Below are 26,087 nucleotides of genomic sequence, written 5' to 3'. Positions count from 1 at the left end.
CTGTGTTTCCTTTTCATTTGCTCCCCCGTTCTTGTGGGAGGACTTCTCTCACAGAGATGTGCTCCTGCCTCTGGTTGAGGGGGTGTCAGCTCTGGCGGAGGGCATGTGAGCCATTTCGAGCTCCAGATGCGCTTTTCAGCCCTAAGTTCCTTTTGTGGTGGCTGTATGGGAGCTTCATGTGCCAAAGCAGAAGAAGGGGTCTGAGGCAGAGCCCTGACCTAGACTGGACCCATCGGCACTGGGCTGCTAAACCGACAGAATCCGGAGGCAGGGTTCTCTGCATTTGTCATTGCAAGGATTTGTTTAGCTACGAAGTGGAAAGCAGGAGGGAGTCTGTGGAGAACCCAAAAACTGAAGTGGAAGACGCTGAGGAAAAGAAACCTCACATTCAGAGAGAGACAGAAATTTGGCAAGAGGGAGACATCCTTTATTTCATGGGGCTTTTCAATTCCGTTTCCTCTCCCTGGTGAGGCCCCGAGTCCTAGTTCCTGCTTAGATTCTAAACTCCCAATAACGCTGTCGTTTTTTGCTTAAGTCAGCTTAAATAGATTTTATTTCTTGCCACCGAGATCCCTGAACCAAAACTTGAGAGCCAGTTAATGATGAGGAGCTGATCGGTAGCAGTGGTGCAGAATATAAGGAGAAATTTATCCCTCACCTGGGATCAACTGAGGGGGGGTACTGAGGAGAGGTCAACCCTAGTGTCTGACCTCTGCTATGGGGTCTCCTGGACCCCAGTTGTTGCTGCAAGGAATTATGGGAAATGTAGTTCCAGACTCCACGCTCTGGTGGAGTGTACCACGGTGGGTGCAATTCTTGCCTACAAAAGAGATTGTAGAAATCTATCCCTTGCCTGCCCTGAAGTATCCTGGTAGATATTCTCTTTTCCTTGTCTGTCAAAGGGCATCAGAGGCAGGATGTACTTTTTTTTTTTTGGTTTGTAGTCACGCCCCGTAGTGCTCAGGGATCATTCCTGGCGTGGCTCAGGGGACCATATGAGATGCTGGGGATTGAATTCGGTGAGTGATGTGCAAAGCAAGCGACCTCCTCGCTATTCCTATCGCTTCTAACCTAGGGAATAACTTTAAGTCTTCGCAGCTTGCTTCAGCCGTCGTGGCTTCCCACGGAGAATAACATGGAACACAATAACGAGAAGTCCTTCGTTATTGCATTCCACGTGCCATCCACATGATAGTTGTCTTTTTTCTCAGCCAGTCCTAAAATGTCCCAGGAAACCAAGCCCCGCCCTTGTCTCTGCCCCGGAGCATCACGGGAAATGTGGTCCTGTCCATGTTTGTTGCCGCAGTGCATCATGGGGTTCCTGGCTGGAGTGGATGATCTCTTCAGCGCCTGTCCCTGAGCCCCAGAAGAAATACACACTCGTGTCCTGAGAACAACAAAGTAGGCTTGATACTAGGGTTTGGGAGAAGCGACTGGAAGGTCAGTGGTCAGTTGGACGTTGCAACTAGAGCTCAGAAGTCAATGTGGAGGGGCCAGAGCGACAGGACAGCAGACAGGGTGCTTGCCTTGCACGCAGCCAACCCAGTTCCTATCCCCAGCACCCTAGAGTCGCTCCCCCACCACCCTCACCTCCCCTCCATACACACACCAGCACCGCCAGGAGTGATCCCTGAGTGCAGAGCCAGGAGTTAGGCCTGAGTATAGTTGGTTGTGGCCTGAAAAACAAACAAAACCCCACAAAAAAAAAGAGAAATGCCATGGAGAAAGACCAGTTCCCTGATACAAAAATCTTTAATTATGTATAAAATATTAAATAATACAAATATTAATAACAGCGGCAACAACAATGATAACAGCCTTCCCCTTGTCCCACAGCCTTTCTCCAGCTTTCCTCCTCTGGTTCTCACAATTCTGCAGACTGATGTTTGGATGATGGGGGTAACAGAGGCTCAGAGATAGCAGCACACTGGCCTGAGGTCACACAGCAAGGCCACGGGTGTTAGAGGAAAGGGAAGGGCATCAGGGTCCTCTGGATCCAGCCAGGGCAGGGGGTGAGGGGTTCAGGTCCAGAAGAGAGTGCCTCCCCACAGGACAGCAACCATAAGCAGGGTGACAGTGGAGTTGAGGTGGGAGGAGGTAGGCAGGGGGTCAGCCCTGCTTCGGGGCTGGACGTCCCGAGTTGGGCCATTACAGCCACTGCCGGTACAGCAGGAGATGTTGAGATTATTCAGCTCGAAGATTTCAGCCACATGAGGGCCTTGGCACCAGGACGGGGTGGCACAGCCTCTGAGCATGTAGTTTGGGGTCCCCAGCTCTGAAAGGAGAGAGGACAGAGTAAATCTTCCTGCAGTTGGGTCTGGAACCGAAAAACCCAAGTGACCTTAGAGGACATGTCATCAGGATAAAGTAGCTGACCTAAGGGTGGTCCAGGAACCCCTGGAGTCCCTCAGATCTTCAAAGGCAACATTATTCCTGGAAGAATGCTAAACCCAGGGAGATAGTTCAGAGGAAACGGTGCTTGCTTGCCTTGCATGCAGCTAACCTAGGTTTGATCCCTGGCATCCCTTACGGTCCCCTGAGTCCTTCCAGGGGTGATTCCTGAGCAGAATCAGGAGTCAGCCCTTTTGAGCACCGTCAGGTGTGTCCCAAAAGGGGGGGGGTGAACCCAAACCCTCATTCAGCATTTCTGCCCTCATAAGTCTACCATGGAATTTTCCAGAACCCCCATGACACATGCTATTCAATAGGCAAAAAACCAGAAGCAGTTATAAAGAACCAATGAACTGTTTTCTATTAAGCCAAACAGTAAAGAGATTTGCAAAATGTCAGAACAATGACAGTCTTGTTTGATTTTTTATTTTGGAAAATCTCTCTCTTCCTCTCTCTCTCTCTCTCTCTCTTGTGTTTGAACCACACCAAGCAGTGATCCAGGAGTTCTCTTGGTGGTATCTGGGGGCGACCATGTGATGTTTGAGATCAAACCTGTATTTCTGAATACAAAGCATATGCTCAAGCCCTCTGAGCCGTCTCCCCAGATCCCAAATACAGGCATCTTTTCATTAAAACGTTAGGTTTGTGGTTGGAGCACTAGTGCAGAGGGTAGGGCATTCGCTTTGCATGCAGCTGACCCCAGTTTGATCCTCAGCATCTGGTATGGTCCTCTGAGTACTGCCGGGAGTAAGCCCTGAGTGCAGAGCCAGGAGGAAGCCCTGAGCACTGCCAGATGCAGCCCCAAACCAGAACAACAACAACAACAAATTACTTGGTTTAATTTTTGACATAGATGTAGGTACGTATAATTGTATCTGTATCTTACAGTGTCTATGACTCTCAGGTGACATAAACAATTTGCAAGAGCCAGAAAAATATTTTTTTTTGCAGAGGGGGTGAAGAGGAGACTTGGGGGCACACCTGCTGGTGTTCAGGGTTTATTCCAGGTCAGAGTAGGCTGCGTTCAAGGCAGGTGTTTGGTTTGTTTTGGGGCCATAACTGGTGATGCTCCTGGTCTTGTGCATGGCAAGCGCCCTACCTGCCATGCTATCTCTCTGGCCCTAACTAGGAGGAATATTTTAAAGTATCTTTAAAGAACCTTCCCCTGGGAGCAGGAGCAATAGTACAGCGGGTAGGGCATTCGCCTTGCATGCAGCCCATTCAGGTTCAGTTCCTGGCACCCCCACATGGTCCGGCCATATTAGCCCACCAGGGGTGATCCCTGAGTGCAGAACCAGAGGTAAGCCCTAAGCACCACCAAATGTAACCCAAAACCCAAAAATAAATAGAATAAAATAAAGAACCGTCCCCATATTTCAGAGGGTGGAAGCCCTGAGGGTCAACAGGAAGTCCCACTTCCCAGACTGTCCATGGTTATAAGGCCAACAGAAACCGAATGGGTTCTAATCCCATACTACCAGAAATTCCACAGAAGGTCCCGCTTAGCCGAACTGAGCTCAGAGCCCACTCCTGCCCTCCGCTCTCCCTACACCCATGGGCCTCACCGTGGCTGCTAGAGGCTTCCAGACACTGGTTCATGGGGCCCCGGCAGGTGATGAGGGCAGTCTCTTCCACGGAGCATCCATCGGTGCTGTTCCCCTCACAGCTGTAGCACTGGAATTCATTCACTGGCAGGTCCTGAAGCTCCACGACTTGGCACAAAGACAGAGAAATGAGCGTAGGGACCTCTTGGCCCAGCGTCCATCCCAGAGACGCCAGGGAGCCCCCTGGTGGTCAGGCTTTGATCTGCATTTTCCTTTTCGCGGGTTCTGGGGCTGGCGAGCAAGATGCCAACTCCCCAGCTGAGAACCAGTGACTGGGTGCAAGCAGGCGGGTAAACCCAAACAGTGCCCGCACTCACTGAGCTTAGTTAATTATTGAATTTCATTCATGTATAGAGGAGTCACATCCTGTGGTGTCTGACATGGTCATGTGTGGTTGTTGACAGTCGCGCTGAAATGAGCTAATAATATTAAGTCAAATCTGGAAACTGAGTACATTTTAGGGCCTCACTAGCCAGATGTGGTGCCAGCTGTCATCCTGGACAGTGCAGGCACAGGCTGTTTCAAAGTTCTATTGATCATCAGTCAGTACTGGTTTACACTAAAGTGACTAGATTATTTAGCAGGGCAGAGACAAGGGAAGTTACCTGTGGGCCGGCCTGTAAGACAAAGACCAGGAGCTGGCGGAACAGATAGTACAGTGGGGAAGGCGCTAGCCTTGCACATGGCCAAGCTGAGTTCGACTCTCAGCACCACAAATGGTTCCCTGGCACCACCAGGAGATCCCTCAGTGCAGAGCCAGGAGTAAAACCTGAGTATGGCCAGGTGGGACCCCAAAACAAAAATCAAAACAAACCAAAACCCCAGACCCAAAATCATTCTTGGGGCCAGAGAGATGGTATAGAAGGTAATGCCTTGCGTGTAGCAGACTCTGGTTCAAATCCAACAGTACCATCTAGGGTTCCTCGAGCCCTGCCAGGAGTGACTCCTGAGTACAGAGTCAGGGGTCAGCATCGAAAAGGAACAGGGGTGCTCCCCACCAAAAATATATCACTTTTGCTCCTGGGCTGGACCCTGACTGCCAGGCAGCAGGAGGTTGTGGTGACCCAATCCAGGGTGATGGCACCACTGCCATCACGGGCATGGTGGGAAGATGAAAGAGGAGTGCGTCTTAGTGACAGTTTGCTGGTCTGACTGAAGTCCAACACACATGGGTCAGAGAGTGAGTTCAATGGGCTGAGTGCACGCTTTGCAGGCAGGGAACCCGGGGTTTAATCCTCATGGGATTGTGCCCCCAGTACTGCTGACAGTGACCAACAAGCACTGAGCCAGGAGTTACCCCAATGCGTGCCTCCCCTCAACCCCTAAAATCATCTCTAAGAAAGGTTTGATAAATGTGGTTTTTTTTCAAGGAGGAAATGGAGGTCTTGCCAGCTGGAGCCCTCTTACCTGGGCCCCCATTGCATTTGGCAGTGTTGCAACAGCGCAGGAAGTGAAAGGTGTGGTTGTTATGGAAGCCGGTGGGGCCTGGGCAACCAGGAAGGTTGCCACAGCCACGGACGTGGTTTTCATCTCTTGAACCTCCTAGACTCAAAGGGAACCAGAGGAGAGAGGTTAGATGAGTGGATGAAGGTTGAGACTGAATCCACCCACCCTGGGGATGCTCTCTGCTTCACATGTCACTGTATGACCCTCAGGTTCTTTGGGGGCAGTGAGTGTATCTATCCTAAAGACATAGTCAGGGCTGGAGTGATAGCACAGTGGGTAGGACGTTTGCCTTGCATGCAACTGACCCGGGTTTGATTCTCAGCATCCCATATGGTCCCCTGAGCCAGGAATAACCCCTGTGCATTGCCAGGTGTGACCCAAAAAGCAAAAAAAAAAAAAAAGACATAGTCATGTGGTTACATGGTGAGCAATTTAACACATGGGACTTCTAGAAAGAAGGTTCCTTACAAAAAGGAATGGTGCTCCTTTTTTTCCCTTTTGGCCTATTCTTTCCCCCTTCATCCTTCCTGGAACTTGGACATGAAGTCTGGTGCTCTGGCAACTAGTTTGTACCATGAAACAATTTGGAGAAGAATGGCAGTGCTGTGGAAGAAATGAGAAGGCATCTGGGTTCCAGCAACGGTGGGAACTGTCCTAATGACTTTGAACCTCTTTCTTATCACTAGGCTTTTATTTGCACGTAAGAGAATGAACTCTTGTTCAATATTGGGAAGAGCAAACACAAGGTAGTCTGGCAGAGTGGGACTCACCTTCCAGGTTCCTGTGGGTCACCACCTCCACGCACTGTTCTGTAGGGCTTCGGCATTGCAGATCCTGTGCCCGGCCCCTCTCACAGCTGAGGTCTGATGAGGCACAGGAGGAGCATTCGAGGTACCGGCTTCGGGGAAATTCCTTTCCTGCCCGATCTGTTTGGAAAGAGGTGAAGGGTGAGGCTCTGTACGAAGAGTCTCCGAGATCTTCCTTTAAGAACTTGCTTCTGCATCAATTCTTCCTCAGTCCACCCTTTAGCCCACCGGAAGCCCTTCCATTCCAAATCTTTCTAGAATCCACTCCCTTCTTTCTAACTTCTCTGGATTTTAGCTCAGATTTCCTTCAATATCATCAAAGACTGCCAATGATGGTCTCTCTCATCCATTCATAATTTTTTCATTCAATTAATGAACTACAACTTAAAAAATCCTTCTGGAGGGCTCGAGTGGTAGTCCAGTGTGTAGGGTACTTGCCTTGCTCAGCAGCCAACCGGGGTTGCATCCCCAGCATCCCACAGGGTCCTCTGAAAATTGCAAGAGTGTGGCCCCCCAAAACCAAAACATCAACCCCCTGAAAAAAGAAAGATCCAGAACCATCTAGCCCAGCCACTACCCCCATTTTTTGTGTGGGGGGGAGGAAATAGGGGAGGCCCACACTTGGCAATACTGCTCAGGTCTCACTCTTGGGGGGACTTGGGGAGCCCTATGTGGTGCTGGATATTGAACCCAGGTCCCCAACTTCCTGATTCCTGACCTTGAGAAAAAAACTGAGGAGTAGGTGGGGGCTCTGTGCTCACGGATCACTCTAGGTGGTGCCTGGGGGACCACGTGGTGATAAGGATTGAACCAGAGCAGCCTTATTATAACCCCTGTTTTACCTCTGGCCCTGAACTTGAGGAGCATCGTAAAAAAATATGTCTGCAGGCAGGGGCCGGAGCAACAGCACAGCAGGTAAGGTACTTGCCTTGCACGTGGCCGACCTGGGTTCGATCCTTGCCATCTCATACAGTCCCTGGAGCACCGCCAGGAGTGATTGCTGAATGCAGAGCCAGGTGCAACCCCTGAGCACCTCCATGTGTGTCCCCCTCACCCCCTCCAAAAAAGTGCATGCACTATCTAATGGGGTGAGAGGTCGTGGGGACACACCCTGATTGTTTCACAGATCAAAGCCTCACTGACTGGTCTGTGATCACTTTGCCTCTCACACAGACCTTCCCAGCCCTGCCAATTGGATCTGGTACTTTTCCCTGGAAACACCGGTCATCCTTGGCTCCTGCTGATCCCCAGGCCTGGCATGCGCTTCCCTCCCTGACCCCAGAACTCCAGTGGAGAGGGGCCAAGTTTTAGAACCCGTCTCTGCTCCGGCACCCAACTGGCAAGGCTGCTGCTGTAATTAGGTGAATCATGGGCATCCGAAGCCAAAGATCACCCCACCCCACACCACTGAAGAAAAAAAGATCTGGAAGACCAACAGTGCCTGTCCTCTTCCTGGAGCCAACGCAGAATGGGAGATGTATACTGCACTGTGGCCACACAGCTCTTGGATGGGATTCAGCCCCGCCCTCACAGGCGCCCATGGTGATGTAGCCCCTCCAAAGGTAGGTGAGCCTCCTGGTCTCGTGGCCGCACTCTCCCACGCAATGTCATCTGCTGGCGTGGCTTCCTTTGTACCTAATTGCTGGTCACTCAACAATCTCTCTTAGGCCAGAGCAATAATATAGCAGAGAGGGCCAACCCAGGTTCAATTCCCAGCATCCCATATGATCCCCCAAACACTGTCAGGAGTAATTCCTGAATGCAGGTGTAACTCCTGAACATAGCCGGGTATGACCCCCCCCTCCAAAAAAAATCTCTCTAGCTCAAGTGTCTCTCTGAGCTCTAGACCCAAGACCCACTGCCTTCTGGAAGGGCCCTGGGGTTTTCTTGCCATCTTCTTGACAGACCTGCTAGGGCTCAAATCCTGGCAAATCTCTGATCGTGAATATTCAGGCATTAGTTTGGATACTTCTTTCTTTTTTGGGGGGTGGGTTGGTTCACACCCAGTAATGCTCAGGGGTTTCTCCTGGCTCTGCCCTCAGGCATCACTTCTGGTGGTGCTCAGGGAACCATATGGGATGCCTGGAATTGAACCCAGGTCAGCCAGGTAGGCAAGGTAAGTGCTGTACTATCGTTTCATCCAAATCCACAACAATTTTCAAAGGCTCTAAGTGACATTATTTTGTTCCAGCCAACGGTCATATTTTCTTCCCATCTTGGATGGGATTCAGCACCTCCAGAGCAGGTGGATTTCAGCTGGAACCGGCTTCTAGATGTAATCTCGAGGGAAAGATTAAGGAGGTCACTGCAGCCTTTCCAACCTGGCACCCTCAGACTCCCCAGTCTTACAAGCCTGCTGCAGCCCTTGCCCAGTGCTGGAACCTCCCGGCTACTCTGTTCTGCCAAGTTTCTTGGCGTCTCTCATCCTGCTCACGTACAGCTTGCCAATGACTTGAGGGAAATTTGTAGATCTGGGGACTCCCTGTACTGTGGGTCTCTCCCATGCAGGATTTTACCTCTCCGCTTCCAGACACCCTGGCAATCTCAGCAGAGCCTCCAACGCCTGTGTTCTCTGTCTAGCAATGATCTGTCTGGGCTGTTTCCCCAATGGGGGAGCACGCTCCGGGAGAGAGGCCAGGTGTCCCCAAGATCAGGACATTCAGCTGTCTCTCTTCAGTGGCTGCTCTCCTCAAATATTTGCTTATAGTTTGTGATAGCTGTCATTGGCAGGGGGTGTCATTTGATGCAAGTGACTCCATCATGAGGGGAACTACTGCACCCTCACCAAATCCATCGCCAAGTCTTACTCAACCACCTGCTACATGACAGGCCCCCAATTTTATCTGACCTACTGTCCCCATTGCAGAAAAAAAATTACTGGGTCTCCCACCCCAATCTTTCTTTTTTAAAAAAATTAATTTGTAGGGTATTTTTTAAATTGGGGAGGGGGGCCACGTTCAGCTGTACTCAGGGTTTACTCCTGGCTCTGTTCCTAGAAATCACTCCCATTGCTCAGAGGACCCTATGGGATGCCAGGGACCAAGACCAGGTCAGTTGCTTGCCAAGCAAGTGCCTTACTCACTGTACTATCTCTCTGGCCCAGAATTTCTTTCCTTATTTTTGGGGGCAGTGGACGGGGGAAACTATCAGCAATGCTCAGGACTTACTCTTGGCTCTATGCTCAGGAATCACTCAGTGCTGGGGGGCCATATGGGATGCCGGGGATTGAACCCAGGTCGACCACATGCAAGGCAAGGGTCCTCCCCACTGTACTCTATCTCCAACCCCCCCCAAATCTACATTCTTTAAGTGAGCAGCAAACAGAAAGTGACCCCCACTTGCACCCAAGGGGACGGCTACCCATCATTGTTCCACTGTCCTCCAGGGGGCAGTATCGTCCACTTTAGGAAACTGCTAAATAGTCTCTAGTCCACCCAAATCCTCCTCTACAGGACTGACGTTCTCATCCAGCCTCCTCTCCTCTGCCTGGATAACCTCCCCCCTCTCTATACTCTACCTTCCCTTTGATCTATCTTGCATTCTGAGGTCTAAGTTGTTTAACAGAAATCTAATGGTTGGGACCAGAGATGTTTTTCATTTTATTGTTATTTTACAGATTTCGATGCGCTTCCCTTAGCTGCTGCTTCTTCCAGGAAGCCTCCCTAGCCTGACCCCGGGGTCTTCTCCAGGGTCTCTTCTCTTCACTCAGTCAAACTTGACCACTAGCCTGCTTTTTATCTCCTGTTTATTTATTTATTTTTGCTTTTTGGGTAATAGCCAGCGATGCTCAGGGGTTACTCCTGACTCTGCACTCAGTAATTACTCCTGGCAATGCTTGGAGGACCATATGGGATGCTGAAAATCGAACCCAGGTCGGCCGCGTTCAAGGCAAATGCCCTACCTGTTGTGCTATTGCTCCAGCCCCATGTTTTTTTTATCTTGGGGGGGCACACCTTGCAGTACTCCAGTCTTACTCTTGACTCTGTGCTCCGGGGTCACTTCTGGCCATGCTTGGGGGACCCTATGCAGTGCTGGGGGTCGAGCCCAGGACAGTTGTGTGCAAGGCAAGTGTCCTGCTGTTCTCTTTCTCTAGTCCATAGTCTCTGTCTTCCCCAGTTCCAGCTCTGACCTATCTGAGCCGTCACTGCCTGATGCTGGGTCTGTCGCTGCACCCCTGAGCCCCTCTGTGGATCTGTGAGTCCCTGGGAGGGGGGGCACGGCCCAGGGCAGTCTTGCTCCCTCGGCCCTGCCCGCTGCTGTGTGCCCAGTGTCATGTAAGAACAGGATGTGGTCTAGCCAGCTATTCTGGGCAGGGCACAGCGGCTGTGGGAATGGGGCTGATTGCAGCTGAGCCGAAAGGAGACCACGGAACTGACAGCTGTTTCCTCAGCTCCTTCCGCCACACCTTGCCTCTCCCTGGGCTCTTCGGCCAGTGGGGTCACACCAGGCCCTGCAGGGGGTTGGCTTTCCTTCGCCCGACTTTCAAACTACTCTGCACATTATCTCTGATTGGAAGCACGGCTTAGGCTACAGCAGAGCTTCCCCCCGTAAGCGCTGCTATGGGAGGGAAGACTGCTGTCCTTTCTCTGCTCTCTTCCTTGAACACAAACATCTGATTCTGGGGCTGGAGCAATAGTTAAGTGGGGAGGGCATTTGTCTTGCACATAGCTGGCCCAGGTTCAATCCCCGGCATCCCCCATGGTCCCCTGAGCACCACAAAGAGTAATTCCCAGAAGTAACCCCTAAACATTGTCGGGTGTGACCCAAAAAGGAAAAAACAAAACCACAAAGGAAAAACCAAAATGTCTGTTTCTGTCCCCGCAGGATGCAGTGTTTGAGCCCCGCCCCCCGCCAGCACCATCGGAGTGGCCAGGCATCACAGGCCCAACCAGCACCACATTTTGGGGTTCTCACTGAAGCCTAGACCCCCTGAACGCCTCCCACCGCACCCTCCACCAAAATAAAAAAAAACTTGGAGCCGCTGATCTCTCTAGTCTAGTCTTGGTTCTTGGTCTTTTAGCATCTGTGGCTGACCCTTTTCCCATGCCAGGGAAAAACTAAGTGGAATATTAACTGGCAAGATAACGGAACTCGCCCATGTCAGCCAGAGGATGTGGTCGTGCCTTTGACAGTTGTGGCATAACGGGGCGGGGTTAGGGCTGGGGCGGAGCTTGTAGCTGGGGGATGGGGCAGCTAAGGATGGGCTGGGGTTGATTGTTTTGTTTGTTTTGGGACCACACCTGGCATTGTTCAGGAGTCATTGCTGCCTCTGCTCTCAGGGATCACTCCTGAAGGGACTCGGGTACCATATGAGATGCCGAGGATCGAGCCTAGGTTGGCCATGTGCAAGGCAAACGCTCTATCTGTCTACTATGTCTGTCTGCATAATTTGGGGTGGGCTTTTTGCTGTTTTTGGAAGATGGGTTTGAGTTAGAGTGTGGGTGGGGGGTGGGGGATGGAGGTTCACAAGAATCTGGGGACCGGATGACGGAGGTGAGGTTAAATTGGAAGTGGAGAAGTGTTTGGAATCAGGGAGGGTCTGGGTTTGGTGAGTCAGGATTTGGTGGTGGCTGAAGCATTACATCTGGGAATGAGGATGAGAGGACCATGAGGCCAAGTCAGGGCTGGTTTTTCTGGGGCCTACTGAGGGTCCCCCTACTCACCAAGGATGGGCTGGTTACAGAGGTTGGACCCGCACACAGTCTCTGAAAGGGCGATGATCTGCAGGCCGGTGCGGTAGCTCATGGTCCTGTTGGTCTTCTCTGGGTGGGTGCACCCTCTCTCCACCACATCCAGATTCTTTCCTCCTGCAAGTGACATGTCCCCGTCACCCAGGATACTCAGCTGGGCCCAACCAGTCCCTCATGCTCCTGACCTTATTTTGGGGGTTAGGCTTGGGGGCCATACCCAGCTATGCTCAGGATCTCTTCCTGGCTCCGTGCTCAGGAGTGATCTCAGGCAGTGCTTGGGAGACCCTATGTGGTGTCAGGGATCATACAGGGGTCAGTTGTAGGCAAGGCCAAAGCCTTTCCCCTGTGCTATCTCTCTAGTCCCCTGACACTAGGGGCCCAAAGGTCGCCCAGTCCCAGGGCTCATTTCTGCCAGGTCCTCTTTCTTTCTTTCTTTCTTTCTTTCTTTCTTTCTTTCTTTCTTTCTTCCTTTATTTCTTTCTTTGCTTTTTGGGTCACACCCGGCATTGCACAGGGGTTACTCCTGGCTCATGCACTCAGGAATTACTCCTAGCAGTGCTTGGGGGACTATATGGGATGCTGCGAATCAAACCCGGATCAGCCTCGTGCAAGGCAAACGACCTACCTGCTGTGCTATCACTCCAGCCCCTGTGAAGTCCTCTCTTGATTGGATTCAACCCTCTCGTCCAACAGTTAGATCCAGCCCCACCCCAGTCCCTCAGTGATGCCATGATCACACACTGGGCTGGATAGTTCATGGTTGCAGCACAGGCCTTGCAAGCTTGCTGGCCCAGGTACAAGTGCAGATATGACACAGTCCACAAGCACGGCCAGGTGCTGCTCCAGAGGCCCCCAAGCACCCCCTGGGGTGGTCCATGTCATCCTGAGCATGGAGGCCAGAGCAGCTCTGCATCCCGAGGCCCCAGCACTGACCAGAAGGACCTGGAGTGGCCAGAATGATAGTACAGAGGGGAGGGTGTTTGCCTTGTAAACAGTCAACTCGGGTTCAATACCAGGCACCCCACATGGTCCGCTAAGCCCTACCAGGTGTGACCTTGGAGTACAGAATCAGGGGTAAGCCCTGAGTGCTGCCGGTTGTGATTCCTTTCCACTCCCCCCCAAAAAAGAATTTCTGGGAGTAGACCCTGGGCCTCCTGAACACTATTTAGGAGCCCCTTTATCCCCCAAAAATAATGATTTAGGCCAGGATGTGACTCAATGACAGAGCACCTGCCTTGCATGCCTTGCATGTGTGTTATCTGTGTTTGATCCTTGGCACTACAAAAAACTAAAAAAAATAAAGAAAACAAAAATATTGGCTCAGAGGTATAGCTTAGCTGTTGAGTGCTTGTCTTGCATGTGTGGGGCTCAATATTATTATATTGATAATATCGGGCTGGAGTGATAGCACAGCGGGTAGGGCGTTTGTCTTGCAAGCGGCCAACCCAAGTTTGATTCCTCCGCCCCTCTCAGAGAGCCCTGCAAGCTACCGAGAGTATCTCCCCTGCACAGTAAAGCCTGGCAAGCTACCCGGGATGTATTGGATATGCCAAGCACAGTAACAAGTCTCACAATGGAGATGTTACTAGGTCCGCTGGAGCAAATGATGAACAATGGGAGGACGGTGCTACAGTGCTATAATATAATAATAAATACAATGTCTTCATTGCCCTAATTTGCAAAATATTAGCATTTTGCTGTCTTTGTTTCAAATATTAGGAAAAAAAGAGAAAGTAGGCTGGGTATCATAGCTTAAGAGACCCAGTCTCATCTCAGGCTTTGTATGAGTCCCAAGTACTGCTGATGAAGGGCCCAGTTCAAAAATAATAATTTGTGGGCTGGAGTGATAGTACAGTGGGGAGGGTGTTTGCCTTGTACACGGTCAACCTGGATTTGGTCCCCAGCATCCCATATGGTCCCTGAGTACCACCCGGAGTAATTCCTGCATACAGAGCCAGGAGTAACCCCTGAGCATCGCCAGGTGTGACCCCAAAAGCCAAAATAATAATAATAATAATAATGATAAGCTGGAGAAATAGTACAGTGGGCAAGGCATCTGCCTTGCTCTTGGCCGACCAGAATTTTTTGTTTTGGGGCCACACTCAGCGATGTTCAGGGGTTACCACTCCTGGCTGAGTCATACAGGATGCCAGGGATTGAACCTGGGTTAGTTGCATGCAAGGTGAGCTCCCTACCTGCTGTATTATTGCTCTGCACCTACCCAGAATTTGTTCCCCAGCACCCCAAAGTGTCCCCAGGGTTCTACCAGGAGTGATCCCTGAACATAGGGCCAGGAGTAAGTGCAAAGAAGCACCAATGTGGTCCCAAAACAAAAAACAATCTAAATTATATTTATTTATTTTTGGTTTGGGGGCCACACCCAGCAGTGCTCAGGGGTTACTCCTCGCTCCACACTCAGGAATCACTCCTGGTGGTGCTCCAGCTGGGTACAAGGCAGCAGGTCTAGCCGCTCTACCCACTGTACGACCACTTCAGCCCCCCAAATAATGATTTTCCAAAAGATAAAGGCTCCTACTTGTCCCCATTCCTCCATACTACTAGTGTGTGGGTTAATTATGATACTTTGTATGCATAACATCATATTCTTTCCCACATTTTACACTTAGTATCAAGAAGTATTTTCCACTACAGACTTCTCTCTATCTCTCTGTCGCTCTCTCTTATTCTCTCTCTCATTCTCTCTCTCTCTCTCTCTCTCTCTCTCTCTCTCTCTCTCTCTCTCATCCCCTTGAATGCTGGCAGCTCTGAATCCTTCCTTTAAGCCTCTGCAGAGCATTCCATTCTGACATTCTATGCTGCTTCCCCTCCACTGCAGACTGATTAGGTTGATTCCAATTTTGCAGATTCCAAACATGACTGCCAAGAATATTCTCACACATGTGACTGTGGGCACATGTGGCCAAGGATCTTTGGAGTTTCTCTATTCCCATTTGCCAGAGCTGCTTCTCCAGCCTATGTTCATCTCCATTGAAACTAGACACCCCAGACTGCAGGGTGGGCTGAGGCGCCAATTACCCCTCATCAGCAAAAGTTTGCAGCTCATACCCCCGAAGGAGGGTTCCTACATTTTTATTTTATTTTGTTTTGGGGCCAAGGGCTTCCTCTTGGCTCCGTGCTCAGGAATCACTCCTGGAGGTGTTCATCTGGAAAGCCAGGTCAGTGCAAGACTAGTGCCCTACCCACTGTACTACCTCTCCAGCCCCTAGAGAGTCCATATTTATGAGCATTTTCCAGATGAGCAGGAAGATAAGGGTCCTTGGGTCATGGCAGCCGGGCATGCAGGTGCTTACCTTTCCATATTTGCAGGACAGTGGTTCTGCAGAGATCTTGGGCTCCAGCGCATTCTTCCACCTCGCAACGGCCACTCTTCTCACAATGCATGCACTGCAGGCCCCAGGAGGCTGGGAGCAGGAGGAGAGGATGCTCAACATCTGGCACCAGAAACTCTCTTCTGGTCCCCAGTACTATAACCAATGCTCCAGGCCCTGTGTGGTCAGTTAGGTTCCTGCTCCCTCTTTCTGCACCCACATTTCTGCTCCGATGCCCCTGAGTGTCAACTTTGGGCTCGGCATAGTTGAAGTCCATGTCCAGTTCTATGTTCACACCCAGTCCTTCTTTAAAGCCCTGCCCGCGCACGTTTCCTCCTCAGTTCTTAAAATCGTGCAGACCCCGTGAAACTTCTCCCCGGGCCTTCAAGAACCAGACTGCAAACTGGTTCACACCACTCCAGACCATCTTTGCTTTACCCTCATCCCCTGTGCACCTCTTTTCCCATTCCCCCGCGCCTGTTAACTATTCCCCCAACTAATGGCATCAGGTTTTCTCTTCTCCTTAGACTTTCCCCAAGGTTCTCTCCTGGCTACCAACTCCCAACTCTCAACTTCCAAGTACTATAGCCTTCCGGGGCGTTTCCTCCCGACCCTGTAGCTCCTCCTCCAAACTCTAGCCCCGCCTCGAGCCCCTCTCTAAGTGTCATCCTCACCCACTGAACACCCCTCTTAGCCCAAGCCCCGCCCTAGAAGAGCCGAGACGGGCTGCCCCGCCCCTTTAATTAAGCCCCGCCCCGCGACTCAGAGTCCCGTGGCCCCGCTCCCAAATCCGGCCCCGCCCCCCACCTCCCCCTGGGTCGTTACCCCACTGCCAATTTAGGGGGCATTACTCATTCTCGGCCTCCCGCGGTGCGGAGACTTTCCTACCCCGATTATTCATTACCGTATTATTTACTGTCGAGCCCCCACCCCCACTTAATATCCCGCTCCCGTCCTGACTCAGTTCTACGTCCGTTTCCTCCTCTCTCCCCAGTGCTGTGCATTTGGGGAACATTCTTCCGGGGACAGGAAGGAGGGTCACGTCGGCTGAAAGTCGGGAGAGGCCGGGCGCCCCCCACCCCCACTCCCCCGCACCCGCCTGGCTACCGGATCCCGGCCCCGGCTCCGCGGCGCGGAAAAGGGGACTGTGCGCCCCTGTCTTTGGGGCCTGGGGGCGCCGGCTGAGCCGAGGGAGCTGAGACAGACACCAGCCAGCACCCCTTATGTCGGGAACCGGGTGCGACCCCGGGGACGGTCGCGGAGACCTCTCGGTGCCTCCGTTCCTCGCTCGGGGACACGGGATTGCAACAGCTGGGCCCCAACCCCCCTCCCCGCGGGGCGTAGAGAGCTCCCTCGCCACCAAAAACGGGGGCTGCTGCTAATTTAGCGCTTTCGCTCGCCTCCCGCTTCCCGCGCGCCTCGCGGGGAAAGAAACTCATGGCGGCGCGGGGTGTAGCGGTGCACGCGCGGCGCCTCCCTCCACCCGCCGGACTCCGCACCCCGCGCCTACCTGGAACGCAGGTGTGAAGCCACAGCAGCAGCGGCAGCAGCAGCGGCGCGCGGCCCATGTCCAGCGGCGGCTCCTGTCCCGCGCCCCGCGCTCCCCCGCGCCCCGGTCGGGCCGCGCGACCGAGACAGTTTTGTGGCCCCGGGGGCCCCTCCCCGAGTTTCGCGAGTCAGCCGCAGTTGCGTGGGCGCTGCCCCGTCCCCCGCTCCGCGTCACTCCCCCCTCCACCCCCCCACAACTCTCCAAATTTCCTCTCTCCGGGCGCGGCCAGCCGCGGGTAGGGGGGCCGGCTCTGCCTCCGTCTGACTCAGGGGCCAACGCTGTGAGACCGCGGCTTTCCCGAGGTGCTCATGTCCGGCCTCTCTTTTTTTTTTTTTTTTTTTTGCTCTGGGACCTGAGGGGAAGAGGTGCCTCCCTTTCTCTGATTAAAATTTACCCCGATAGGACATTTCTGGCCGGAGGTTAGGTAACAAAGGACTTTCACTTGCTTGATTAGGACACTCAGTAAGGTACTTTTCTGGGGAAGATGCTTAAAACACATCGGGCCCAGAGCAGAGGGGCTGGAGACTTAGTACTTCGGGTTGGGCGTTTGCCTTATAGGCTGCTGGCCTGGGTTCAATCCCCAGCATCCCATATGGTCCCACAAGTAATTCCTGAGTGCACAGCAAGGAGTAACCCTTGAGCACCGCGGGGTGTGACTCAAAAACCAACAAAGCAAAGTAGAGATTGCTATTAAGGCAGTGGTTCTGCGGTTCTGTGAGGGAAATGGTTCCTTTAAAAAAAATGTTCAATGAAATATGTAGAGGTGACAGTCACTGATGGTGGCATTTACTTTCAAATACTCCGGGGGGGGTGAGGAGAGAACCCATCATACTGGTGCACGCAGGAGGCTCTGGTACCATATGCTCCCCCTAACCCTATCATTAGGGGAGCAAACCTTGTCTACTGAGCCAGGAGTAGCTTCCTAACGCTGCTGGGTATGTCTCCGAACCAAGTCTACATATTGCAGGGAAAAGGCAAAATAGCAGAATATTTGTATTAATTATATCAAGGAAACATATGTCATTCTGTCTCCTTTTCTCTGTGTTTGCAAAGTTCTGTAAGGTTTGTTTTTTGTGTAAAATAGAATTCAAAACATGGAGCAGTTGAGACTTTGGACCAATCAGCAGCCGGGCCAGGTGCTGTCTGAGCTTGAGGAGGCCACAGGACTACCTGCCAGCTGACCAAGGACCTACTTGGACCTCCTCTGAGCTGGGCTCAGGTCCAAGGCTGGGGCCTCAGCTGACCCAGTGACAATAGGGAGTTGTCGTTCGGATATTGGATTATCTAATCTCTGCTGTCAGGCAGTGATATATCAACTGAGAACAATAGAACTGAGCCATAGGGTGTTTGCCTAGCACACGGCCAATCCAGGTTCAATTCTTGTCACCCTGTATGGTCCCCAGAACCTATCAGGAGGGATCCCTGAGTCCAGAGCCAGGAGTAAGCCCTGAGTACTGCCGGGTGTGGCTCCAAAGGAAACCCACCCCCCCAATTACATTTTAAAAATTAAAAAAAAATGAGGACAACAAAATCTGATTGAAGGATGTGAATGAAGATGGGGAGAGGGGCGCGAGGGGTGCTCAGTTTTAGGTGGGTACAACTACAGAAAAACTTTGGTCATTCTTCCCAAATGGTTTAGATAGGAGAGGGAGGGTCCGTAGGTTTCATAATTTATAGAAGCTAATAACTTTGCAATAAGAAAGTCCCAAAGAGGGGTCGGAATGATAGTACAGCAGGTAGGGCATTTGCTTTACATGCGGCCAACACAGGTTCGATCCCCGAGCAATGCCAGAAGAAATTCCTGAGTGCAGAGCCAGGAGTAACCCCTGATCTCTGGGTGTGACCCAAAAAGCCGGAAAAAAATGTACCACAGAGGCTGGGGTGATAGCACAGCAGGTAGGGTGTTTGCCTTGCACACAGTCAACCTGGGTTCAATTCCCGGCATCCCATATGGTCCCCCAAGCACTGTCAAGAGTAATTCCTGAGCACAGAGCCAGGAGTAACCCCTGAGAATCACTGGGTGTGACCCAAAAAGCAAAAAGCAAAAAAAAAAGTCCCAGAGAGAGGGCCTGAGTGATAGCACAGCAGGTAGAGCGCTTTTCTTGCATGCGGCTAACCTGGGTTCAATACTGAGTACAGAGCTAAGGGGGAAAAAATTGAAGAATGACTCAAAGAAATATTTCTTTTATGGAGGGCCAGAGTGATGGTATAGCAGGTAGGGCATTTGCCTTGCACATGGCGAACATCAGTTCAACTTCCAGCCTCCCATATGGTCCCCTGAGCATAGCCAGGAGTGATTCCTGAGTGCAGAGCCAGAAGTAACCCCTCTACACTTCTGGGTGTGGTCAAACCCACCCCAAAATCCCCAAAAACATCCCTTTTATATCGTGAGGGGATGACTAGGACCCACTCCAGAACTTCAATTATGCAATGAACAGGGTTGTGCTATGCTCTCGGTCCCTATAACTTTTTTTTTTTTTGGCTACACCCAGTGAAGCTCAGCGGTTACTCCTGGCTCTGTGCTCAAGAATTTCTCCTGGTGGTGCTCAGGGGGTCATATGAAATGCTGGGGATTGAATCCAGGTTGGTCACATGCAAGGCAAGCACCCTCCCCGCTATTCTAAAGTCTCTCCAGTTCCACATTATTTTTTACATTTTTTTCCAGGTCACTTCTAGCAGTGCTCAGTAGCCATTCCTGGCAGTGCTGTGTGGTAGAATGCAGTGCTGTGGTGCTGCAGTGGTGAAATTGGGGCTCCAGCCTGTAGAGCCATGTCTGGCCCTAGAATTCCACTTTTTTTGAGGGGGGTCACCCGGCGATGCACAGGGGTTACTCCTGGCTCTGCACTCAGGAATTACTCCTGGTGGTGCTTGGGAGAGCACAATATGGAATGCTGAGGTTTGAACTAGGGTTGGCTGCATGCAAGACAAACGCCTTAACCGCTGTGCTATTGCTCCAGCCCCTAGAATTCCACTTTTGAAAAGGCTGCCCTGCCCTGTGCTGCATGAGGACTGGGCACAGCTAAGAACTGTGTCCTCAGGCGATCCTGTCGTGAGAACATCATAGGGTAAGATGACGTGCCAAGATGGCATGCCAGCTGCGCCCCGGGGCTGGGTGGTCTGGTTGCGGTGGGGGAGAGCAGAGAGGAAAGGTGACCTGGTATGTGGCATGCCGCTGTCAGAATCCCTGAGGGGATACCCTGACTGTACAGCCTCATGCTTCAGAACCTGCTGTGAGGAGATGGTTCAAGTGGGAGAGCACCTCCAAGCTAATTCAGGAAACCTTGAGTTCGAGCCCCAGCACCACCTGGCCTCCCGAACCCTGCCCAGAGGCCCTGATGATCTCAGAGCGCTATCAGAGCCAGGAGTCAGTCCTGAGCACTTCCAAGTGGCCCTGAGATGCCCTCAGCACTGCTGGGTGTGGCCCCTATTTTCAAAAAAGAGGCCTGGGAATGACTCACAGGACTGGATCGTAGACTTTGCGTGTGGGAGCCCCCCCACCCCCTGCCCGCCCAGCATTGCATGGTCCACAGATGTGCTCTTAATACAAGACTGAGGAGGCCAGGACTGGGGCTGGTGAAAGCACCCCAGCATTGCAGGCGTGAGACCATGAGTTGGATCCTGGTGGCTCTGCTGTCTGTGTGATCCCCAAAACCTCCCAGTACCACAATCTCGACGCACACCTCAACTGACTGTATATGGTGTGACCCCCTTAACCTTTTTTTTGTCTTTTTGGGTCACACCTGGAGATGCTCAGGGGTTACTTCTCGCTCTGCACTCAGGAATTACTCCTGGAGTAACTTTTCTCATATGGAATGCTGGGGATAGAACAAAGGTCAACCATGTTCAAGGCAAACACCCTATTTGCTGGACTATGGCTCTGCTGCAGCCCCCCCCCCATCTGTTTTTTAAATTAGCACCTTGTTTGCTTGAGGGCCACACCTGACATGTTCAGGGCTGATTCCTCGCACTGTGCTTAGGGCTGACTTCTGGTCTGTGTCAGAGATCATGCCTGGCAGTGCTCAGAGGACTCTGTATGGTGTTGGGGATTAAACAAGTGTGACTTACCTGCTGTAGTCTCTCTCTCTGGCCGACCCCCTCTGATCTTAACAGAAGCCAAAGGTGGGGGCAGGAGGAAGGGAAGAAAGAGAAAGGGGGTGGGAGAGGGCCTGGCACCAGACTGGATGGTTCATGGACTCACATCCCAGGGCTCACTGGCCGTGTGGCTGGGGGCTCATCAGTTAACCTTCCTGGGCTGGACAGTGAATTTAACCAGGGCCTCTCCCTCCACTAGAGTTGGAGAGCTAAGGGGACACACCCATGGTGCCTGCCCAGCCCAGTCCGGTCAACATAAGATCAAAATCCTGCCCTGAGTGGCTGTTCCTTCTGGGGAAGTCGGGGGGGGGGGGGGTCGTTGGGGAGCCTGACCCATGCGTGGACTGAGGCCAGGACACAGCTAGCATGGGCAAGGGGGGAATCCTGAGGGGTAGCAGATGGGGTGTAGGGTCCTGCTGGGCTTGTGATCCGCTTAGCCCTGGTCACCTGGCCTGTCCTTGCTATTCTCAGTTGTGAAATAGGTTTGGGGCGCGGGAGGAGAGCTGGGTTGGTTTGAGGGCAACTGTGTCTGCCGCCCAGGAGCTACCACTTGTAGTCAGCACAGCCGCTGTTTCTTCCTTCAGTTTCAGAAGGAGGGAGACAGCCCAGGGCCGGCTCGGCTGTGCCAAATCACTGTTTCTGTGTGTGTGTGTCTTTCTGAGTCGTTCTTTCAGTTCCTCCTGTGACACATGCCAGAGAGGTTCAGGGAGGTCCAGTGACGTGTACGGGGAGGGACAGGCCAGGAACAGGACCTGGGGGCAGGAATGTCCACTTCCTGCCATGACTCACCTGAGCCCTGAGCCTGACAACTCTTTCTGCTGGGTCCTGGGTGAGGCCCCCCCAGGTTTCAGGGGTTTCTGAGGAGAGGAAAGATTCTCACAGAGACAGAGTCAGAGACAGGGAGAGAAGTGGGGAAGAGAGAAAAAGCAAAGGAGGTTGGCTGGAAGAGAGAGCAGACTGGAAGAGAGAGAGAGAGAGAGAGAGAGAGAGAGAGAGAGAGGAGCAAAGGGGGACAGTGAGAAACAGGGGGGCACGGGGGTGGCACAGAGGCTGAAGGGAGATGAGGAGCGGGGGGAAACAGAGATACAGGAACAGAAAGAGGAGAGAGGGACAGAGAGATTGACAGGGAATCAGCTGACTTCAAGGAAAGTGAGGTCACAGAGGCAGTGGGTGAGAGAGTGTGTGTGTGTGGGGGGTGTCTGTGTGTGCATGTGTGAGTGCCTGTGTCTGTTCATGTGCAGGCATCTGTGTGTGTGTTTGTGTGCATATGTGTGCATGTGTGCATGCGTCTATGTGTGCGTGTGTGTTTGCGTGTGTCTGTACGCATGCATGTGTTTGCATGTGTGTGTGCCTGTGTGCGTTCTTGCATGTGTGCATGCATGTGTGCATGTGTCCATGCATGCATGTATTTGTGCGCGTATGTGTGTACGTGTCTGTGTGTGCATGTATGTGCTTGTTGTTTATATGCGTATGTGTGAATCTGTGTGTGTAAGCATATGTGCATGTATATGTGTGTGTGTGTGTGTGTCCGTGTGTGAATGTATATGTGTACCTATTGTGGGAGACCCAGCCTGGGCTCCCCTAGGGACACCCCCTCAGCTCCTGCACACCCAGCAGACAGGGACCCTTCCCAGCCTGTCTACGCTACTCCATGCCAACGCTTTTTCCTTGGCCTTGGGGGTCCCTCAACAAATGCTAGGGCTGGGGCTCAGGTGGCAGAGCACAGGATTGGCACTCCGGAGGCTTCACCTCTGACACGGGGTGTCCCCCACACCCTGCACAGTCAGGCCCGCACACTGCAGGGATGGGTAGAGCCCCAGCATCTGGCGGGGGCCCTAGCGGAGAGAAAGGGCTTCACTGTTGGCTCCAAGGCAGAGAGCAAAGAAGTCAGGAATGACTGTCAGAGGACCATGAGGCCCTTGAGTCTCCCTCGGGGGATGCCCAGCCAGCACCTTGAATTGGCCTATCAAGATTCATGCAGATTTCTAAACTCTTGTGCTGTATGAGAATACATTTTCTGGCCTGAGAGATGGTCCAGTAGGCAAGGCACACAGCTGACCCAGGTTCATTCCCAGCACCCCTTAGGGTCCCCTGAGTCCCATCAGTAGTGACACCTGAGTGCTGAGCAAGAAGTAAGCCCTCAGCACCAACGGGGGCCCCCACCCCACTTCACCCCCCAATAAAAAAGCAAAACCATATTTCTGTTGCTTTAAGCCCATAAATGTATGGTCATTTGTTACAGCAATGAAAAGAAATGAAAGAAGCTCGGGAGGACCTGCCTGTGATGATGGGGGTCAGGATTTGGGGTTGCCTAAGGTGGGGGAGCAGGGGGATGGACTAGGAACTAGAAGCCCCCAACCCCTCTCCATGCTGCCTTCCCCTCCCCCAGGCCCTCTCTGTCTCTGGCTTTGCTGGGGTGGGGGATGCCAGAGGTGAAAATGGGGAAAAAGGGGGGGTCTTGGGGAGGTGAGAACTGGAGTTCATGCAGAAGAGATGGGCTCTCAGATAGTTTGTCCCTCAGCTTGGGTTCTGTGTCACTGCAAAAGTGTAAATGAAATCAGGAACTAAAGGGTTGCCTAACAGATGAAAGAATTCTTGTCCCAGGGCCAGAAAGATGGCACAGTGGGGAGGGCATTGGCCTGGTGCAGACCTGGGTTCGATCCCCAGCTTCCATATGGACCCCCAAGCCTGCCCACAGTGATCCCCGAGTGCAGAGGCAGAGTTAAGTCTCGAGCACAGCTGGGTGTGATCCAAAAATTAAAAATAAAAAGAATTCCATTGAAGTGTGTTCTGCCCATCCCTGACTGGTCCCCAGACATGGGAGAAGGGGAGGCGTGAACAATGAGCCCATGAGCAAGCGAACATGGCCTTATTTGGAAATGGGGCTGTGACAATGACTTTACGGAGGCTGTCAACTGAGGTGACTGGTGTCCTTCTAAGAATCCAGCTCAGGGCAGATTCATGTGCAGGCGGCGGATCCCTAGCAACTCTGGGGAAAGGAGGGTGGGGTGGAGGGCCCTCTACTGTCCTGGCACCTTAGTGATTAAAGTCCTGCCCTTGGATTGTTGATCGGTTCCTGTTATTTTCAGCCACCCATTTTGTTATTTCAAGCCATTGGGCATGAAAAAGATAAAGGCCAGTTTATGAAAAAGATAAGCAAAGTGACAGAAAGCCCCTGTCACTTTATTTTTTTTGAGTGTGTGGTTTTGGGGTCAAATCTAGGGTTTCCCTCAGCACTGAGCCACCTCCCAGGTCCACAGATGACCCTGTGTCATGCAGGTCCCACTGCTGTACCACCCCAGAAACTCAATGGTTGGAAAGAACATATATTCATACATTTGGTTGGTTCTTTCTTTTTAGGGGAGGGGTGGAGGTGGGGGGGAGGTTGGGGCCACACATGGCCAGGCCAACGGATCACTCAAGGCTCTCTGTTCAGCAATCATTTCTGACAGTGCTCAGGGGCCATGGGCGGTGCCAGGAATGGAACTGAAGTTGGTCTCATGCGTGGAAAATGCCTTCCCTGCTGTCCTATCTCCCAGCCCAAGAGCATGCAGTTGTGGCTCAGAGAGAGAGAGCCCTGCCTTGCGTGTGTGAGGCCTTGGGTTCTATCCCTGGCACAGCACGGTCCCCTGAGCACTGTGGTGAGCAGCTTCCAGAGTGGGAGCAGCTCCTGAGCACTGTCAGGGATGTCCCCCAATAAAAGACACGTAGTCCGACCTCCAGGCCTTCTTGGTCTCAGAGAATCTCTCGGGTTCTTCGGCAGGGGTGTCTCTGTGCCCAGCTGTGACCAGCTGCTTTCCCACTTCCGGGAGATAGACTCCGCCCGGGGAGGCAGAGGGACCCTGGCAGTGAGAGGGGCAGGAAGCTCCAAGTGCCACTGCAACTCAGGGACATTCTCACAGTCAAAGCAAACTCCCGACCTGGTGGTGGCGGGAAGGTGGTGCAATGGCAGTGGGACTTGTGTTGGCACATTGAATGTCTGTAACCAATTGTCACGGGCAACTGTAAAAAATAAAGAAACAAATTTTTAAAAAAATTTTTTTTATTAGTGAAACACCATGAGTACAGTTGTAGATTTACAATTTTTTGTGCTTGGGTTTGATTATACAATGATCAGATACCCATCCCTCCACCAGTGCCCATTTTCCACCACCATGGATAATATCCCCCCCACCCCCATCCCTGCATCCCCCCCGCCTCTGTGGCAGGGCAATCCCCTGTGTTCTCTCTCTCCTTTTGGGTTTTGTGGTCTGTAAAAGAGGCATTGAGTGGCAAACATGTTCAGTCCATAGTCCACTTTTGACATGCATCTCCCCTCCTGGGAGGATCCTCCAAACACCCTTTATTTGGTGTTCCCTTCTCTATCTGAGCTGCCCTTTCCTCTAGAATGCCTGACTGGCCACTAAGCTATGGAGTAATCCTCTTGGTGCTGATCTCAGCTATTCTTGGGTATTAATCTCATATTTTGTTACTTTATGTCCCCCAGATGAATGCAATCTTTCTATGTCTATCCCTCTCTTTCTGACTCATTTCGCTTAGCATGATACTTTCCATGTTGTACCACTTGTATGTAAATTTCATGACTTCATCTTTTCTAACAGCTACATAGTACTCCATTGTGTAGATGTACCAAAGTTTCTTTAACCAGTCATCTGTTCTTGGGCATTCAGGTTTCTTCCAGTTTCTGGCTATTGTAAAGAGTGCTGCAATGAACAAACAAGTGCAGATGTCACTTCGACTATACATTTTTGCCTCTCTGGGATATATTCCCAGGAGTGGTATTGCTGGGTCAAATGGGAGCTCAATTTCTAATTTTTTGAGAATCGTCCATACTGTTTTCCAGAAGGGCTGAACCAGTCGACATTCCCACCAACAGTGAAGGAGTGTCCCTTTCTCGCCACATCCGCGCCAGCATCGGTTGCTTTTGTTCTTTTGAATGTGGGCCAGTCTCTGAGGTGTGAGATGGTATCTCATTGTGGTTTTGATCTGCATCTCCCTGATGATTAATGATGTAGAGCATTTTCTCATGTGCTTTTTTGCCATTCGGATTTCTTCTTTGAGAAAGTTTCTGTTCATTTCATTGCCCCATTTTTGGATGGGGTTGGATGTTTTCTTCTTGTGGAGTTTAACCAGTATTTTGTATATCCTGGATATCAACCCCTTGTCAGATGTGTATTCGG

The 26,087-nt window shown here is 51.9% G+C and overlaps 2 protein-coding genes across 2 annotated transcripts in view; one reads left to right on the top strand and one right to left on the bottom strand.

Annotated features, from left to right (window-relative positions):
- LOC130044373 (zinc finger protein 45-like) overlaps window positions 1-26,087 on the top strand; it is a 203,019-nt gene that overhangs the window by 35,748 nt on the left and 141,184 nt on the right. The gene's annotated exons all lie outside the window — the stretch shown is intronic.
- Window positions 1,744-16,934, bottom strand: PLAUR (plasminogen activator, urokinase receptor). The gene is made up of 7 exons (XM_056137107.1): window positions 16,777-16,934; window positions 15,249-15,359; window positions 11,911-12,054; window positions 6,212-6,367; window positions 5,403-5,537; window positions 3,957-4,103; window positions 1,744-2,275 (listed from the first exon to the last, which is right to left on the bottom strand). Exons 1-7 carry the CDS (start codon window positions 16,832-16,834, stop codon window positions 2,022-2,024), a joined length of 1,005 nt encoding a protein of 334 aa, XP_055993082.1. The 5' UTR covers window positions 16,835-16,934; the 3' UTR covers window positions 1,744-2,021.

This window comes from Sorex fumeus, unplaced genomic scaffold (assembly GCF_029834395.1).
Source record: "Sorex fumeus unplaced genomic scaffold, SorFum_2.1 ptg000122l, whole genome shotgun sequence".
NCBI classification, from domain to species: Eukaryota; Metazoa; Chordata; class Mammalia; order Eulipotyphla; family Soricidae; genus Sorex; species Sorex fumeus.
The sequence above is the reverse complement of the archived record's forward strand: the minus strand, read 5'-3'. Positions and strand labels throughout refer to the sequence as shown.

Bases quoted from the DNA above. Each gene is read 5' to 3' on its own strand.
- PLAUR (XM_056137107.1), bottom strand. From the start codon at position 16,834: ATGGGCCGCGCGCCGCTGCTGCTGCCGCTGCTGCTGTGGCTTCACACC. The intron at 12,055-15,248 runs GTAAGCACCTGC...TGTCACTTGCAG, and splicing joins TGTCCTGCAAATATGGAAAG to GAGGAAAGAATCTGGATGTG. The intron at 2,276-3,956 runs GTGAGGCCCATG...CTCTCCTTTCAG, and splicing joins GGAAGCCTCTAGCAGCCACG to AGCTGGGGACCCCAAACTAC.